General features: G+C 41.6%; 1 protein-coding gene across 1 annotated transcript in view; it reads right to left on the bottom strand.

Moving 5' to 3' along the window:
- Positions 1-6,090: 6,090 nt before the first annotated feature.
- The window catches only part of LOC122401161, a 94,066-nt gene continuing 79,543 nt past the window's right edge, over positions 6,091-20,613 (bottom strand). Inside the window, exons 6-12 of the mRNA XM_043403124.1 lie at positions 10,970-11,083; positions 10,581-10,714; positions 9,874-10,024; positions 9,455-9,786; positions 9,170-9,388; positions 8,831-8,933; positions 6,091-8,666 (exon numbers count right to left, since the gene is read on the bottom strand). Coding sequence (XP_043259059.1) covers positions 6,127-8,666; positions 8,831-8,933; positions 9,170-9,388; positions 9,455-9,786; positions 9,874-10,024; positions 10,581-10,714; positions 10,970-11,083 — 3,593 coding nt within the window. The 3' untranslated portion in view covers positions 6,091-6,126. The remainder of the gene's footprint in view (positions 8,667-8,830; positions 8,934-9,169; positions 9,389-9,454; positions 9,787-9,873; positions 10,025-10,580; positions 10,715-10,969; positions 11,084-20,613) is intronic.

Here is a 20,613-nt window from a genome sequence, read left to right on the forward strand (position 1 = left end):
AAAACAGTATTTTCTTGCTTGGATATACATCAAGCCTACCAGCAGATCCCTGTAGCGCCGGAGGACGTTCCTAAGACCGCCGTGATTACACCGTTCGGCTTGTTCGAATATTTGGCAATGCCGTTCGGGTTACGTAACGCCGGTCAAACGTTCCAACGGTACATGAATCGCGCCCTCGGCGACTTGGAATTTGCATTCGTATATGTAGACGACATACTGATTGCTTCCGCGTCGAGGGAAGAACATATCGCGCACACGCGGACAATCCTTGAGAGACTTAAGAAATTTCACTTAAAAATTAACGTCGAAAAATGTCAATTCGGGGTACCAGAACTAACGTTTTTAGGCCATTTAATTAATACAGAAGGTTACAAACCGACACCCGGAAAAATTGACGCGATTCAAAACTTTGATAAACCCAAGACAATCGTCGAGTTGCGTCGATTTCTTGGGATAATAAATTTTTATAGACGAAGTATACCTCATGCCGCCACTCTCCAAGCACCCTTAAACGCGTACCTTACGCAGTCGCGGCGAAAGGACAAAACAAAAATTAATTGGTCGGTAGAGGCCGAAGAGTCCTTTCGGAAAGTCAAGGAAAGCCTTGCCGACGCGACCTTGATAGGGCATCCCTCGGGGGACGCCGAGACGCGGGTGATCACAGACGCATCCGAATTTGCAATGGGGGCGGTGTTAGAGCAAAAGCTAGAGGATTCGTGGAAACCTCTGGCATTTTATTCGAAAAAATTCAACCCCGCTCAACAGAGGTACAGTACCTACGATCGGGAGTTGACAGCAGCTTATTCTGCTGTCAAACAATTCAAGCATTTCCTGGAAGGACGCGAGTTTAAAATCGTGACGGATCATAAACCGCTTATATACGCATTTATGCAGCTCGCTGATAAGGCCGATCCGCGTCAGGTGCGCATGCTGTCGTATATAAGTCAGTTTACGACCCAGATCGAATTCCTTCCAGGGGTCGACAACATCGTGGCCGATTCAATGTCGCGCATAGAGTCCATAAGACTGCCCACGGACATTGAGCTGTGCGAACTGGCGCAGGCACAAGAGAGTGACGACGAGTTGGAGAGGATTCGAGACGATGCCAACCATCCTCTCAAACTCGTGCGGCTTATGTGGGGTCCGGCCCACACGCGATTGTATTGCGAACAGTCCGGCGAAACGGTGCGCCCTTACATCCCCAGTGCCCTAAGGAAAAAAGTTTTCCATTTGTTTCACGCGCTGGCACATCCGAGCGCGAAGGTAACGGACAGGATAATTCGGCAGAGATATGTATGGCCGAATATGTGTCGCGACGTAACGAGCTGGTGCAAAAATTGTATTCCGTGCCAAACCTCGAAGGTCACGCGCCACGTACGGAACAATCCGGCACCGTTCGTGGCACCCGATGGTCGAAACGACCAAATCCACGTGGACATAGTAGGGCCATTGCGGGAATCGGACGGATATCGGTATATATTGACGATGATCGACCGGTTCTCCCGATGGCCTGAAGCCGTGCCGTTACGCGAAATAGGGGCGCCAACGGTGGCAAGAGCATTTTTCGATACCTGGGTGTCTCGTTACGGAGCCCCCAAGGTAGTCACAACGGACCAGGGGAAACAGTTCGAGTCCCAATTCTTCGCGTCGTTACTGTCGCTCATCGGGTGCCACCGGACTAGAACGACCGCATATCACCCAGCATCCAACGGGATGATCGAGCGGTGGCACCGGGACCTAAAAGCGGCGTTCATGTGCCACGCGTGTGAAACAAATTGGTCGCGGAAACTTCCGACGGTATTACTAGGGTTGCGTTCGCGGGTACGGTTAGACACCAACGCGTCGCCCGCGGAATACATGTTCGGCGCGACTATGCGCATTCCAGGGGAATTCGTTTTAGAGGGCGATTTCACCCCAAACCCGGATATGTTCCTCATGGAATTCAGACAATACATGCGAGCCGTAAGACCAGTACCAGTGGTACATAAAAATAGGAAACGCGTATTTAGATTTAAGGAACTACATGATTGTACACACGTATTTTTACGCATGGACGCGGTAAAACGGCCGCTAAAACGACCGTATACCGGGCCACATAGAGTTCTCGAAAAGATATCGGACCAAGTTTACCGAATAGAAATAAACGGGGCGGCGCAGAACATATCTGTAGAGCGGTTAAAACCTGCGTTTTTCACTCCCGAAAATATGGAAGAACAACCGCCCACAGTAACCGAAAGGTTACAGGTAGAGTCCGCGCCTTCCGCGAGTACGCCAAATAAACTAAGAACGTATATAAATAAGAAACGCGTGCAATTTAATAAATAAGTAGATCTAAGTAGATGTAAGTAAATTGTAAACCAAAATAAAGAAACCAAAGAGCGCTGTTACTCGGGGGGGAGTACTGTGGGGTCGAGACTTATGGTCCCGTCCGCACAAGAGTATAGGGGCGCAGTTTCCCGTCAAGTGCGAATCCGCCGTAAGGCTGCGCGCGCAGCGCAGCAGGGCGAAAGCGCGTCCTCCCAAAAATGCAAGGACGCTCAAGTCACTGCTTGGTAAGAACTTCGCGAAGAAGCACCTCAAAAAGATAAAGAGTAAAACTCCTGTTGCTAGACAAAGACTTGACGCCTAGCGTTAATAAAGAATACTCGTTATTGTTGTTGTTGTTACATACACGTGTTCAGTTATTTCGAATATTAATATCCGTGGTCGTAGGGGTGGGCCTACGAACGCACGCGCATCATACGTGGAAACGAACCACGTGCATCATTTAAGCATAAACCCACAAGGTCGAAAAGAAGCGCCATCTAGCGTTGATGGTAACGAACTATTCTACTGAAAACTTAGGCGTTTTGCCGTAGATATGTGACGCAATAGTTTGAACGATTCCTAACAATATATGGCATATGAATAATGAATAGGCCTATATGAGAGTCTTTTTTTTACCGGATTTGTATTTCAGCTCGTGTGACACCAGCTTCTATAAAGTGCATAGTCTATTCTATACGAGGAAGTTTTTCGTCAAGGAAATAATGAAGAGTAATCGATTTAATGTCTACGCGTGTACATTTGTAAACCTTTATTTCCAACGTTTATTTATAAATACATGTGCATCACTTTAGCGAATGCTGTATAAAGTACAACAGTAATATTATATCCTAAGTATACATTATAAAAATTCAATATATTAAAATCTATTTTGTATGTACATTTGGCAGGTACGTTGAAGCGTGCGCTTCCGGTATAAAAAGACGTTATTTTATTACAAAATATGCGAGGATTATTAAAACATTCAGATTTTAAAGTAACAATTACTATTATCCTCTGTCAAGTATTTTCAACAATTTAATTCTCATCCTTTCCTCTCGCGTGACTGTATATAAAACTATAATAAATTAACACAATAACGAAAGAATATATTAAGATATATTACGCTATAAATTATCATAAAGTGTATAAATAAAAAATGCATATAAATTTTAGTTGCTAGTAACAGGCGCAGTTAATTCTTTTATAATGCATGCTATCGTTAAATAAAGTTTATCATTTTTTGCAATAACAAACACAAAAATAAATTTGATCGATAACGGAGAAAAAATTAATTTACGGTTTAATAAATAAATTACAACGGAATGTGAAATATTTTTCGTTTGTCTAAAATTGGTAATTAATGCATCGTTTTAAATAAATACGAAATTAAAGTACTTTTTACTATATGTATGTTTGCAAAAACTGTATAAGATAAATATCGTTGTTAAGTAATAATTAAAATAATAATCAACAATAACAAGTATGTTAATCATTTTCAATTTTCAAGTTCTTGTTGCAATTGGAATTTTTATAAAAATACACGTATATTAGAGCTTTATTTATATTATGGTTTATGCGCGTTAATATGATATATTTCTCAGTTGTTATTTAATATAGTATGTCTCTGGTGTTTTGATAGGAAATCATTATCGTATCGACTAGTAAATAAAATTATAATTGACGTAGTCGTAGTATTTGCAAAATACATTAAATAGGATACTGGTTTTCTTATTAATAATGTAATATACTTTACGAGTTAATATTGCACGTCCGGCCATTTTATAATTAAGCTACGAGTAGATCCTACGATGGCAATTTTCAAGCAGTGTCGGTCATAATTTTCATTACCTAAATATTAACGTAAAATTGTTTAGAAATTATTAAATAAATACTGCTCTACATTTACGATCGTAGATGTTTTCGTATTATATATTATTATAAATATATTAAATTTCGATAATTTGCAATCATTAGTTACATTAAGATTCAAAATAATCTATGCTAACATACTTATTTATTATCAGAAATTAATAATATAAATAATATAAATATAACAAGAATGTTACTGTAATTATATCTAAATTTTTGTGCCAATCGGTTACTTCAAACAATAAAATTTTAATTCTATTGCTAGTTGTAGCCTCAAGATTATTGTTTAAACAACTGTAGTTATACATTTACCCGCTTGGCGAACTTCTAAACGCGTGTGCGTTTGAAATTTAAATGACTAAACTAAATCTAAATTATTTAGATTATATTAATTTACTGGCCGCATTCGTTTGATTAGACAGGATTTGAAATGTCTGACGTAATGAAACAGATATTATTGCATGCTCTCGATTTAAACCAGTGGTTTTCAAACTTTTTTAAATGAAAATTCCCTTTAACACTAAACCTACCACGACTGGTCGTTTGACCGGTTGAACGATTTATATTATTTTGTAAAAAACAGGACAAAATTTGAAATCAAATTCTGACTAGCTTTCGATGTAAATAGGAAATCTGTAGCAAAGATGAAAGGAGAGAATCTGCAGTGTCCACTATCTTAGAATAATGGGTGTCCACTATCTAAGAATGCGTATTAAAAATAGTAAAACTTCAGGCGCATGCAGTATCAAAGCTATTAGTGTTTGATCAATAATTGAGCCATTATTAAAAGCGGTAATGCGTCCTCTTTAAAATGGTTTTTGAATTATGTCGATCCGACTTTCCGTTTTCGAGATATCGTAATTTACGTAAAAGGTAATTTTTTTTAATTCGACTGTCTCACTGTCTGGCTCGCGTATAATAGCCTATTCAGGCGTATTAAAAATACTAAAACTTTAGACGCGTGCAGTTCCGAAACTACCAAAGTTTTATTAATTGTTGAGCCACCGTTGGCAGCGACAAAGCTTCCTCTTTAAAATGGTTTTTGGTTTTTGATGATCGGACTTTCCGTTTTCGAGATATCATAATTTATGTAAAAGGTAATTTTTCTTAATTTGACTATCGCTGTCTTTGTCTAACGCGTCGCGTCGGACCTCCTTCTCGCACGTTGACCACTAACCGACTGACCGAGTGACGTCATGCGCGAGTCACGTGTGGCTAACGGCCTTGACAAGGCTGTGGTAAACAAACGCTCCGGACCCTTACATCTCCGAAACTAGCCACCGCATCGACTTGAAACTAAAATCATCATATCTCTGGAACTAATAACGCTATCGGCTTGTTCGAACGCTCGTTTTAAAGGGCATTTCATCCTCTATCCTGTGAATGTAATAGCTACTCTAATTTATGCTGCCTTCTATATTTATTTTAACATTTACTTTGACACTATGCACCCAAAGAAGTTTCAACAAATTCCTATTAATCATACGACTGATGTACGATAAAACTGGATTGTAAATTGTTGATTTAATTGAAAATTAATTTAAATTTGTATACAGGATGTTTGCATAATCACTAGACAGCCGATCATGATGGAAATGGGTATAAAAGTGTCGGTAGATTTAGTGTTAAAAGGAAACGAGACAATTTTTGCACCCGAAATCTATACAGAAAGAACTTTCGTTCTTTTAATGTAATTGATTCAAAATTGAACTTATTTTATAACATAAAATCGAGGAGCAATTTGTTTCTACTTTTCTCGTCGAAATTTCAAGCAAACGTACCACGACTTTTACATCGCAACACTTGCACGAATCTTCCCCCGCTTACGGTCGTTAACCAACCCTTAAAATCGCGTTCGAACGAGTTCATGACGAATAAACTATGAACCTTTCAGCGACTCAGTACGTGGCAAAGCGTTTCTCTCGTTGAAATTCGAATAACGTAACAATATTAAACTGGTTCCCTGATAGTTCCACGCGGCGGAAGAACAGTGATGAAACTCTCGGTCTCGCTGTCGCTGGTGCTGAAGTTCATCCTCTCCGAGGCTCCGTTCTCGTTCCTGGCGACGAACGACTGAAGGTACGCGTTCCTCCCGGCGATCTCGACCCCCGAGTCTATGCTCTTCGGGAAGCTGGCGAACTCCGACAGCCTGCGAAAGTTACCAAAGAACACGCTGTCGGTTCCCACGCTCTCGGCGCCGCTCTCGCTGGCTCCATCGCACACGGACTCGGTCTCGTCCGTTTCCGAGACGCTGCTCACTTCGTGACCCAGCAGTCGTTTGCGCGACCCGTTGCTGTCCGTGCTGCTCAGATAGCCGCTGTCCTCCACCTTCGCCTGGGGCTGATGATCGCCGCAGTTGCTCGTCGACTCGCAGCCTTTCGACAGCTTGGTCGATCGCCTTCCGTCGTCTCTTCTCTCCGAATTCTCCGAACGAACCTCTCGAAGGCGACATCGACACAGAAGCCTCCTCTTATCCTCCCGACTAGCCTCGTTCCAACACGTCGACAATCGCTGTTTGCAGTTACCAGAGTCTCCGGGACACGCCTTCCACTTTCCTAGTTGGTGTCTGCAGGTTGTCGTCGACCGTTCGCAGCAGGATTGCGACATGCAGGGGCATGGATCAGTGGACCCTACGTTGAAATGGTCACTGGGGACAGGAGCACCGTTGCTGGTCGTAGGGTCACCCGCTTCGGCAGGACTCCTGTCCCAGCCGTTTTTTGACAGAGACACGTTCGTTGACGGTTTCGCGTCCTTGACGCGCCGCGGGGGTTTCGGGTGCTGATAGATCTCCTCCGTGGGCGGCATCGGGACCACGTCCGGCTGATTGTTGGGTTGTCGTTGCCTCTTGGCCTGTCTGGTGTCGGGCGTTAGGTATTTGCACATCTTCCAAGACATGGTGTCCTCCGCGTTCAACGAGTTGGTGCTGTCCGTCATGTTGAAATCTTTAGCAGATTTCAATCTGGCCTCGTAGATCTCGCGAAGGCTGCCGTAACCGCGCTGCAAACAAGCCTCTTCGTTTCTCGCGGTGGTCTGATCGCGAAAGCTGCCCTTGCTCTTCAGGAGTATCTGAGCAGGCCTCTCGAGAGAATCCACGTAGATTTCGTCGGGCACCTCCCTCTCATAGTTCACGTCGTCGTTGATCTTCAGCTTCATCGGTTTTCTGTCCAACGTGTCCGGCTCGTACTCGGACTCGTCTTGTTTTACGTAGTTCTCCGGTGAATCCTGGACCTTGATGGTCAGATGTCCAGGATTTTCTGGCTCGTATTGGATCTCTGGGCCAGAGTCGTCGCTACAGGCTGGACTGTCGTAGCCGTCGTTCACGTACACCTCGCTCACCAACGAGTAGCTTTCAGACCTCTGCGATGAGATCAGCTCGGGCAGACTGTTGTAATAGTTCCTTTCGAGCACGTCATCGTTCAGCTTCGAGATCGTCATCTCACCTGTCCTGGTGTTGATTACCGCGTTCTGCATCGTCAGTTCCTCGTCCATGGGCAACGCGGTGGACAAAGCTGGGCTCGAATGGTCGGTGGATTCCGGTGACATCGATGACTTTCGACTACACTTCGAACGCTCCAAACTGTCCACCTCGTAGTCCGCCATATTCCCTGATTTCGACTGATGTTCCAGTACCTTCGTGCCGACCATCTCGCGGATCACAGCGTCCATGATACGTTTCGCCGTGTTCTTCGCGTTGGGAAGCTCGTTGATCATGTCCGGCAGCTCCTTTGTCGGAGTCGAAACATCGTTTGATTTCTTCGCTGATTTTCGCGACGAGTTCTCGTCGGGCTCTGTCTTTTCTACTTCTTTGCTGTTCTCGATCTCAGTCGATGCAATATTCTCGCCGTTCAGTGCTTTTGACGTCTCCGTTACAGCAGCGTTCTCCTCCATCTGCTCGATGAATGAGTTCTCGATAGCCTTTCTCACCTTAGCGTTTATGGCGTCGTCGCCGCTGGGACCAGTCGTTGCGTCGTTATTTTGTTCATTGTAGTGTTTCGTCTCCTCGAACATAGACTTGGTGGAACGCTTGGAGATGCTGTTTCGATCGTCGGTTGCTAGGATTTCGCTCTTCGCGACGTGCTGAACGGTCCTCGATAGATTGTCTTTCCACGAATACAGACCCATTCCTTTCAAGCTCCTTATTTCCAGGTCGAAGTCTCGCTTGGCTAGCTCCTTCAGGTACTCGAGATTCTTGGCGAAGGTGCTGGTGTTCTCTTGAAACCTCTTTCGAGTCTCTTCTGTGTCTCGCCAACGACGATCCGGCGTTCTGACGTCCTCCAACCACGCTCTCACCTTACTTTCACCTGGACTCGGTTGATCGGTTTCCGGAAGCACGGATGTGCTTTTGAAAGATTCGGTGCAACCGGGGCATCCTGTGCACCGCTGAGACTTCCGTGACTTTGCGATCGAACCTTGAACCGAACCCGACGACGATCGTTGCTGATTCTTGCCCGCAGAGTCGCATCGATCCGAGTTGTTCTCTTCCGGGATACCTGGATCGTTGACAGAATTTATGAAACTTTACTCTTAACACTTTTATAGCCGTAGTCACGTAGCACGTGATTAATTTTTAAATTTCATTTACACTCTTTGGATTAGATAATTTTTTTATTTTATATAGTTATGACTTGAGCAGCCTGCTTTTTATTCTATTTACCGATGAGAGTAGGAACGAATTTCTTCGCGGCCATTTTGTGTTTGGCAATAGAGATAACCTCCCGTATCTTGAGAAGGAACTCGATGGCTGCTGGAGGGGGAGCCTAGAAAAATACCGGGCTGTCCTTAATTATCTAGGAATTATCCAAATTTATGTCGTACAAAGGAAATTTATTTATAATGCTTGGGTTCATAGTACAGAGTTTTCCAATAAGGTACACCAAATAATAAAGCAACGACCACCAGATTACCTTCCCCAGTTTCTATTTTATTTCAATTCAACGTTCTATTATAGAGAAACCCCGTTACTTTTTTTTTAACTGGACAGCTGTTAACTTACCAGCAACAATTGCCTATCGAAATAAGCGGGATTGAAGTATAATTTTCTTCTCTGGGCCCCGGGTAGGACAGGAATATCTTGTTGATGGGGATTTTCGGCGGTTTCCACGACTCGTACATCTTCCTCCGGTATTCTTTCGCCTAAGAGCGACCCAGAGCCGAAACAGAGCTCGGACTGTTCCAAATAGACGCAGTGAGGGTGGATGACAGCCGATGTTACCTGATGAGAACGCATAGTCATTGCACGTTTTAACAAAGTCGTTCAAATTCGAGAGAAGGAACGTACGTTCTCGAAGCCCTGTTCGCCATCACTGGCCGGAAGTTCGTCGCCAAGGTCGCTCTCCGTCAGGCCGCTGGTGGTGTCGCTCTCGAAGTGTCTCGAAGCAGCGAGTAACGGATTGTTCTTCACCAATCCACTGACTTCACGGCCAGGCGTTAGGTTCAATTCCGGCTCTTCGATAATTTTTCGTCTGGCCTTCTTGCTGTGAAGATACAGGGACACGCTTGCAACGTATATCAGGGCCAGGATTACAGATGATAGACCGATGGCCGTGTACTCCGTGGTGGAGAGCCCTTGAGAGAGTTGCGTCGTTGAAGAAAACGTCACTTCTCGAACGTCTGAGCAGAAACAAAGAAAGTTTTCGGATCTATGGACGGTGGAACGACAGGAATAATAACCCTTTTGGACCACTGCTGATTACTCACTGCTCCTCGAGGGCGAGCCAGCCACCCTGAAAGCCACGCACGGCGTGAACACGTTGGGAAATTTCGATTTCGACGACGCGTCCCTGCAGACTAGCTTGGCTGTCACCACGCGACCCTCAGCTGCTTCTTTCAGACCAGCTTCACCGATCCACTTGACCCAGAGACAATTTGTTAACGACGATTAACGGTGACGACAAGGGTTTAGGGTTTAATAAAGTAAATTTAGGTAAGGGGTCATTCCTGGAAGTTGGGAAAATCAGGAATTTTTATGAATTTTTTTAAACCGAATGCTACGTCTAACGTTGTGTTTCCTTTTTGTAGTTTATTTGACTACATTTTAGTCGTACATTTACATTTTTTGTGAGTAATAATAAAAATACCATAAAGTGACTAATTTTAAATAACAAATATGGTACAACATATTACTATAAATTGTGATCTTGTTATTGTAATACAAGAAATAGACACAAGTCATAGGTTATAAGTGCAAATAGACGAGTTGTGCATGAACCTGCTGGGACGAAACACCTGTTCCAGCAGGTTCATGCAATGCCTCGAATCGCAAGGGGTTAATCGGATTATCGTTCGAGGTAGGATTTGCAGCAGTAAATGCGTTTAATTATGACTTCATAACTGTCCTGGCAGGGTAACGACTTGTATATTTTATACCGTCGAGCGTTATAACAAACTATTTATTTTATACCAACCTGCAGGAATGTCCTGCCCTCGTCTCGAAACAGCCTGAAGGGTGGTTCGGTGTCCGAGAGATTCCTCAGTTCCAACCATCCCGTTCGACCTAATTGCTGAGCGCCAGCAATTCCGCAAACCGGGGTCGTTACACCTTCGTTCATCGTACAGAAAGATTGGTCAAACGATAATAGGAGATATTGCATGGCATAAGGAAGACGTTAACGTTGATGATCGCGTAAATTGAGCCGATGATAGAACGGAAAGATAAAGAATCGTTTACGCTGAACTGTTTAGTCGAGAAATTGATGTTTTTGAATTTGCCGCTCGAGTTATGTGCGTTTAATCCGTAAAGATTATTTTATTATAAGTTTGAGAACTAATTAATATTTGGTATTAACGAACTCACCTTCGAATTGAATCTCTGCGTGGGGGTAGATTATCTGGCCACGTTGGGGCAGAAACACGTATGGCACTCTTTCCACTTGACCAGTACTGCTGACGAAACCCGCGACGTTGCACTCTAGAAAAGCACACAAAGAAATTATTTATTATGCTCCGAAGTAAAATCTTTGGTCCTTAATTAGACACTGGATCTCGATTACAAATTCAGGTTTAACGATGTGAATTGTAAATGAAGTTTCAAGATCTTCCCTGAAGCATTGCTTTTTTTAATGAGTGTCCAAAACCTTGCAGAAGCATGATAACAAAGTTTGGAAGCCGATTATTTTAACAATTAAACAATTTCAATTGCATACTCGACGATTTTATTATGTTTCAATTTCAGGCGTAACGATACACAGTATTTAAGAATTTGAAGTCAGAATTCAAGAAAATAGTAAATATCCATCATCATTATAAATTCCGTGTTATGTTAGTCTCATAAGTAAGGAATTTGTATAAAATTCCTTACTGATTTTAGTATTCAAATTATCATGAAATTATAATAAAAAAAATTACATTCTTAACGTTGAAAAAATTAGAGTTTCCTCCTGCTGTGAAACACTGTAGACCACTTCTGTTTCTCAATTATGAAGATATCCCGGAATTATGGAATGTCAATTCCTCGTTCGAGGATTCCCCGCGTGATATCGAGAGATTATTGCAAAACAGAGTCGTTTAATTCTTAATTAACAGTCACTGACCGATCGAAGGGAGGGAGAAGTCGGTCATAAAAATGTTAATAGTACGGTCGACGACGACTAAATACGTACGATCATTTTTTTTCCTCCTCGTAGTGAATATATTTTTATTCGTTTCGAGTATTGCCGAGGCATCCTGTGTTCGGGGGTTGGATAAGGGTGACAGACAATAAGATTCAACATTTGAATTTTTCTCCACGCGAAAGTAGGACACCATATGTCGGACGTATTATCAGAAATGACGTGTTTATCTCTTGCGTCGTTATAATAAATCTGTTCTTTGCAAATATGTACGACCTCAATGGGTTCCAGAATATCCTGCTACTGCGCAAAGATTGCATGATTGGAATACAAACGAGCGTGTGTAGCAATTTCTTACCAACTGTTCTTAATTTTGTTCACGAAGATTTAACAAAGTTAAAAATTTCTACATAAATAACATCTTCAAGAATGTAAATCCTACATATTTGAGAAGTCTTTCTAAGGTTTTATTAACAAGAAAACCAGCCTGTTTTAACAAATGGTGCCACTATAGTATTATTTACACATAAGAACGAAAAATAACAGTTACCCAAAAGTTTGTTCGAAGGGAATCATTAACAAAAAGTTATTCGTTACTTAAATCGAAGATAATAATCCTAAAGACGGTTATCTCGATTTTCGATTTTAACTACATCATAATGCATTAAAAATTACATCGAATTTAACACACTCTTTTCATACCAGACATTCCTCGCGACGAAAGAGAATTTACGCGAAAGTACATTCGGTTAGACCTAACGAGGTGTCTGCGGTCGATTAGGTATCCCAACAAGAAACTCCTTTAGCAAATACCGCATGTCCGTGCGTTGGAATCACGATCACAAAAGGTAAATCGCGGCTCGTGTTCCTAATGGCTTCACTCATCGCGTGACTTTAACAGGCACGTCCAGTCTGTAAATTAATATGTTAGTTTACTTAATATCCAATAAACGTTTGCGACGAATACAAGTGAAAATTACAGACTAGTAGTCAAAGTTAAGAAAAAGTAAGCTCGATTTGTTTCGCCTGCTGCTCGATCATATCTGCTTCTCGATGCACAATTTGATTGTCCAGTTTATGAATTCGTTTCAATAGGTGCTGAATTAAAAGTTAAAAACATAGAGTGACAAACGTGACGTATTCAAATTCTATTCGTGGAATACAACACGCTTTTACGACATGGTGGATCAAGTAATTAGCGTCGGGATCAAGCGAAACTGTACGATCAGGGTGTCTTCACCTTGAATTGGTAAACGTGCAAATCAATTCAATGGCATTTTCTCTTTTGGTATCCGTGTATCGTCTCGTGCGAAGGCGCGTATCTTAAGAAAGTCGAAAGATGTACGAGACTCTCCCCATGAGCTTTCTCCGCGAGAAACAATGATGCCCTACTAAACGTGGCCAGGCCAATTGGCTAAGTTCGTAAGGATTCTGTTTGTCGAGTGTCTCCTCCTATGGTATCTTGTTGCTGGAATCGCTGGATATGGTAGTCGTGCATGATTTGCGGTACATTGGACAGTGTACCCGACGGAACCATGGGAAAGGGATAAATGTCACGTTGCAGTTAACTGAATTTCAATTTACGCTGCACCAACGTTTAAGTCTAACGACATGTGGTCTATGAATCTTTTTAGGCACAGGTATCAATTTCTTTCATTTCTGTCTCATTTCTTATGCACTTCGCGACTTTCATTATATTTCATGTATTTTAATAAAAGAGCGAAACAAGCGTTACAACTCTAAATACATAAGTATTTCAATAGTTTTCGATATAACTCTGGAACAAAGCGGATGAACCATGAAAAGCAAGAGGTATAATAACATTCCAGGCATCCAAAAGGCTGTGACGAGTATCCTCCAAGGCATCCTATAAAAGGATACACAATAGAATAACCATTTGACCGTGCAAATCGCTGAATCGCCGTTAAAGGAATGCATTCTGAATAAAATGGAACATTTTCCTTTAGAGTTATGTGTCTTATCAAATTAATCGTTTTATAGATCATATATACCTTTTTGAAAATCAAATTACATATCAAATATAAAAAAACCGTCTAGATGACATTGTGTTATATCACAATTGAGTCAATAACAATTTAATTCAAAACCATGGGCAGAAGCTGGTTTACGAACGAATCTAAGATTTTTATTTATCAACGTGATTATCGAGTAAATTTCCACGTGCTTCTTCAGACACTTGCCTTGGAACTCGTTGGTCGTTCCTTCGCCAATTACTTTAATCTTATTCGAACGGATGACTTTAACTCGTTGCATAAATTCGATATTAGATAATCTTAATATTCGACGTCGCACAATTAAACGTGATATACGCCCATTAAGATGGACGCACGTGACAAGTCCTCTCCTCGGCAAATATTCGAAAACTTATCGATTTATTGGGCAACGAAAATCAACTGATGAACTCGCGAAGTTTTATAGGCCGTTAAAGAATCCCGTTTCAAATTTAGAACCGACGACGCGTCTTTTCTTTTCTTCGATTACACGTTTTTTCTTCTCCGAACTTCTCCGGAAATACACATCGTTTTTAATTTGCAATAAAACGGCGTGCCCCGTCGACGCGCAGATTTTCGATATCAATTAAGCGCTGCGATATGTCACAATTATTCTAGGCTTAATGGGGGTACTTGGAGTATTTTACGAAAAATGGCGGCAGTGATTAAGGTCCTTTAAAAATTCATCGATGAACGGCATTTTCCGTTATAACACGTTTTATCCATTTTCAGACATTCCAGTGAGCATACGCAGGTTTAGTAGGAACGTCAAACATTTAAATCTTGATAAACGCGCAAGTATTATCCTATTGCGCTCTCTCGTTAAGGAACCGGTACCCTTTCCGACTCGATTTGCGATCGTGTGGACTTCGGTTTAGCGTCACGGAGCTCCCGACTTGCCAGATACTTTTTCCTAGTTTTTGAAAACTGACAATCGGCCGGGGGAACTCGTAAAAGGAATCGGAAAAACGCTCAACAAGGGAAGCACTTAACTTTGAATTCAATGCAATTTTCCAGGATAATGTATTTAATTTTCACACATTGGTTTATGCTACCCAAGGGTGATACGAATAAATAAATTCTAGAACACAGTGTTAGAGGAACTCTAGCGACTCCAATTTAGTCGCGTTTCGGTAGCGACAAGTAACAGTGGCTAAAGTCGACACGAATAACCCTATTTACACTCTCGCTTAGTTTATCGTTCCGAGGGCCCCCGTTGATTTTACGCAACGTCACACAGAGTGAACGGACAACTTGCACATGTGTCCAAGCGCGTTAACTGCACCTCACCTGTCGGATTATAGCGTTAAAGTATCCTCAGGCTCCGTCACTTTGAACCTTCCCGAGACATTAGTCACGTCGTCGTCATGGGCAGGTCTTTTTCTACTCCCGAGTTGTGTCATCACCGCGATGTCCTTTATATAGGCTGCATCATAACACACGGAAGCCATTTTTTGGACACAAAATCAACAAAAAAAACTAAAACTAATATTAGCATAAGAGAGTTGAATAATCTTTTCCCTATCTTTTCGAATAACAAAACGTTTGGATTTGTTATGCCTACAATGGACACAGTGTTTTATAATCAATTGCACAGTACGCATTTTCGTCGACCGCAATTCTATCAGACGCTTTCTTAAAATTTCCTCAGCTTCGTTATTTCTTTAAACTCCACTGTACATTTTACACCGCAAGAAAATGCAATAAAAAGAAATTGGTATTTTTGATCTCTCGTAGATCATGTATCAATACAAATGGAATTCGTTGAAACGTTCTTTTCATCGAAAGAAACTCATTCTTTCGCAATCGACAAATCACCAAATAAATGGACGAAGGTTGTAATAACGAAGAATAAGAAATAACGCTTACATCTGACTGTACCAAACAGTTTTTCCCAGCTGTGGCACTCTGTATTTCCTTTGTGTGTCCAGAAACTAGGAAGATAAAGTGCCCGAAAGGATCACCATCGTCGGCGTAACAACGAAACTTCGAACTGCAAGGCACGTTTCTCGATTCCTCGGCATTGTACGCATTTGCCAAGTTTGGAGCGACAGATTCTTCGATACTCGAACGCGACTGATTTATCTCCACGCAGCGAGAAACGTATCTCTGATCGACAACGATGCCTCTCGAGAAGCTAGACGACGAGTGCTTCCGAACGATCCAGCTGAATCCTTGATCTTTAGCTTCGTTCGCGGTTGAGCATATAATCTCTTTTTCACAATCGACGGGTTAATTTACGGTTAGGGTAACGTCAGCGTTTACGCCGATCGTTGCTCAAAGGGAACTAGAGACACACTTTAAACAGATGCATTAATAAGCGCGTGTCCTTTTTCAGCATCCCGGCTCGCGAGCTTGTAAGCAATTGAAAAAAAGAAAAGAAAACGCTGAACCCGAGGTGGAAGACCGGTGTGCGGCACGAAGTGGCCAGGGTCAAGCGGTCGTGTCAGACGTTGTCTCCTGCTGGTTCCAAGGCCGGTCGTGTCCCTCCTGCGACCGATAAATAATCGATTCGCGGGATACAGCTGCACGGAACACCCGTAGTCCAACCAAACACGCGGTTCCGCTGATCAAAAGTACCGCAAGTAACAATATCTCATTCCAGCCTCGTGTCCCTCTGTCCTCTCACGACAAACGGATCTTCATTGCGTCAAGATTCCGCGAGCAAGCGCGTTTCGTATCTCGCGGTCTTTTTCACCGCGATAACCGTGTGCTTCGCCGTGGGAACTGTTACTAAAACGGTTTGCGGTCGCGCAAATTCAATAGAGCAAACGCGACGAGCCTGATAACGATCCTCACGGGACGCCAAATAGACTAACAGCCGCAATTTATTTACCATTTTTGCAAAATGATCTTCCCGGCTCGTTGGATCCCATTGGCGATGTCGTCGAACGTGGTATTTACGATAAGCAAATTATCTCATTTTCTTACATTTTATCATTTTAAATTACCTTAACCCTTAAGTGGATTATCCGCAAGTTTAACTAATAATTGTTTAATATTTGTCAATGTAATTATTTGAAAATTTGTGTAATCCTCCATTAGTTCATTATTTTTAAAATGCTTTAAAGGAAAGTTGATTTCCATTTATCTGATAAAACTCAACATTAAGTAAAATAATTCAGTTGAGATCGAGGGTCCACTTAAGGGGCCATTCTACCTTGTAGGCATGAAAAATACGTGTTTCTTTGTGATTTTTTTTTGCGGGTTATTAAAGAGCGATTAATTCCGGATTTTGTAGATACATTTATTATATATTTAGCTATATTTACGAATTTTTGCAACGCATAATATCTATTGATTACGCTGTTTTTGTTGATCATCAAACAACAGTTTTTACGAACGGCACCCGACTGCGTACGTGATATCTTGCGAACAAGTTATTCGAAATCCTAAAACCAACGATATTCTTAATATAGATGATTGTGGTTATAGCATGAACTAGGATCTTTTCAAAAAAACAAAAAATGGCAAAATGGCAGCTATTTTACGAAAAAATACTGAATATTTTCATATATTTGGTTGCTTTTTTGTTAATAAAAGAAAAAGTATTGCATATATCGCAATTATCCTAGTTTATGCTATAGGGAGACCAGTTCTGAAGATACTGTATAAATTTGATGTTGATATCTTGAATAGTTTTTTAGTTATCACGCACGCAGTGCCGAAAAATGTAGTTTCGAGAAAAACAGCTTTAAAGTTTCACGTCCAGTTGTTATACCTGCGCGCGGTACATTTCAGCAGGTTATAACTTCGTTAGTTTTTCAAATTTCAATTTAATATTTGGTAGATATATTTTCGAGACAACATACTAAAGGAAAATGCAAAAAAAAAAATATCGATTTTTTTAATCCCACAAGGTAGAAAGGCCCCTTAAGTGTTAATATAAATTTTATAACGCTCGTATCGAGTTAAAACAAATATGCAATAAGCGAAATTGCACGGGCAGATTTTAAAAATAAACGCGTTTAAAGTCGAAAAAGAAAAATATTACAAAAAGGTTGGAACAGACAAAAATTTCTTTCTGCTATTTTTATCGAAATTTCAAGCAATCGTCCTACGACTTTTACATCGTAACGTTAGGACGAAATTTCCCTTATGCTTATGGTTGTTAGCCAACCCTTCGGATCGCGTTAAAAGGTTCGAGGAGTTCGCGGCGAATAAACTATGAACCGTTCAACGACTTAGTACGTGGCAAAGCGTTTCCCGCCGCGGAGTATCGGCGCTTATCAGCCCCGGTTGGCCATAATTTCACGATTCCTGTTTCGTAGCGACATTATCTATCACGGAGCAGAGAGGCACGCTCGGTTTCGAGGATTCATCGTTGTTCGACGAAGGTCAGGGTTCATCGGCGCGGGGATCGTCCCCGTTGACTCGTTTTCTAGAGGTCGAGAACTCGCCGATCGTTAATCAACGAGTCGTTATCCGACGGTCGATCGTAGAAGGCGCACAAGTAGCAGTGTACTCCTACGAGTAAATGGGGACACCGCGAGGAGAACTGCCGGCGTTAATTGCCCTCCACCGTCGATTACCGTAAATCGTGTTGTTCGGTGGGCTTTCTTAATGAGAAAAAGCCGCGGGATAGTCGGTCGATCTAGAGGAGCTGAACCGAAAGCTCCGTTTCGCTGTGACTGCCTGACGAAAGTGAGAAGAGTTTCGCGATCGTCCTTGCTCCATCGTTCCAAACTGTAAACCATAGTTTGTATTTTTTATGATCGAGCTCTCCCCCAATTTACTCGTGTATATGTACTGAAACGGGAAATAACAAAAAAGAAAATTTTCTCTGAAACGTGTCAGTAATTTTGTGATACCTAAATGTGCAAAAGAATTTCACGTCATCTCTTAGGACATACAATATCATCGAGTGGATTCCGTCTTTCGTTTTAATTTACATACGCGTCGGTCGATATAAATAAAAAGTACAGTTGAGTCCTGCACAGTTTTTAATTATGCGGCATGCGAAAACGTCGCCTCCCGGCCTGAAGTTATCCAATTACAAGAAACGATCGCGTTAGCTCGATCCTTTTTAATCTCCTGTCGCAGCCACTACTAATTTACGCCCGGATTTCGCTCATAATTTTTCATATTTTCAGATAACGATCTGATTTTTGTTACACAGGCACACTGAGTTATTTGAAATTCGTCGACACCGGGTTCGAATTCCTGCACTGCCCCCTTTTGCACCTAACAGTTCCGCTAAATTTAGATGGTATTCTTACTTCGTGACACTTTATGACGGGAAAGAAAGTCATTTTTTTAAAACAATCGATGATTTTCTGATATGTTGTCTTTCGAGATTTTTCTCGATCATCTTTCGGTTGCAATAGAACTGTGTCGAGTGAAGTAATAAATAAAAGAGATCCCGGTTGTACGTGTATATTAATAGCGAACGAAGATTGCAGTCCGAGCATAGAACAAACAATTTTTCCGCGGCGCCATTGATATGACTAATGCGCGCACGTGCAAGTTGTAATTAATATCGGAATTGCGTGCATGATCGGATGATACTGGCTGTTCGAAGCAAGGTTTATAGGTCTCAAGAAGATTAAGGTCACGGTTGTAACGCTGGGAACAATGGGACTTGCTTAACATTCTTGACAATTCAAATCTGAATTTTCATTAAGGAGATACGTTGATCCCGGTACCGAGTAAAAGGCAGCGGTTTGCTGGAGTTAAAAGGATCGTTTGAATGATAATTGCTCAATGGAAGCAGTAACGGAACGACTGGGAATGAAGCTTTGTGCACGCAAGCAGCTGCAGTTTAAGCTTAGCAAATTCAGTAATACACTATTATAAAAATGTGATTTCCTCTTGTTACACTGAGCGTAAGCGTCGATGTTCGTACTTAGAAGAGTTAACAATTAGAAATAGGACAATGAAAAACAAATCTGATTGAAATTAACTGACTCGCAATTTCTCAATTCAAGACGTACACAAAGTAGGAAAAATACTTGATAAAATAGGTGGAGACACGTGTACTATTGTCTTGGGTTAGACATATTAATAATATTTTTCTAGCTGACTCAATAAAATGTGATCGAATTTATAAATGTCTTTTATCCATTTTTTCTCTGCATGTGACCTCTCAAAAGTTTTGTTTCTTACCTCGTTTGACGGGATAAATTGTTTTGAAAAAAACTGCTTTACTTCCCAGGTGTTCCAAGAGAATTGTTAGGAACGAGGTTACGCATTCACGAAATTGTAAGGTATACGCTTAGGATTGCGCGATTGCATCATTACTGCAGTGGTTCGTAAGAGTCCGGAAATAAGGCGAGACGAAGTTACGAGGTGGAATCTCTGTGACCTTTTAGGATGAACTTGTAGACTGGGAACCGTGAGCACACTACTGGTCATGCACACGGAGACAGTTATGAAGTTTTAAGCTTATACTTCCATAATTCCGCATAAAGGATAAACACAGGCACTCTGTCTGAGTAAACGATGCAATTATTCCCAAAGAAAACTTTACGTTGTTATTTACAGCCAGTTACAAAGTTCTGTGGTTGCGGTAGCCAAAAGAATGCCATTCTTGTAACGGACGTATCCTCCGCAAAGTGAACCAGTATCTAATTATGGAAAGTTAATAACTAGAGGGGTAATGAATACTAGAAAAGAATTGCAAATGAGTTTAAACGAGCCATTTACAACGGGACTCTTCGCTATTGCTATTCGCAGGGCAAGAAAATGTGACAAATAGTTTGTATCTCTTGATAATCACAAATTTTAACCAATTTGGAATAAATTCTTTCCTTAGTTGCATCAAAAATTATTACTATTTTGCTTATACATGCGCTGATAATGTATGCAAATGTGGTAGTACGTATCGAATGGTTAGTTGTAAGTTATAGAACGTTTAAGCGCATCCTCGGGTGCAAGTC

This window comes from Colletes gigas, unplaced genomic scaffold (assembly GCF_013123115.1).
Source record: "Colletes gigas isolate AHSC1104 unplaced genomic scaffold, ASM1312311v1 Colletes_gigas_Sc00022, whole genome shotgun sequence".
NCBI classification, from domain to species: domain Eukaryota; kingdom Metazoa; phylum Arthropoda; class Insecta; order Hymenoptera; family Colletidae; genus Colletes; species Colletes gigas.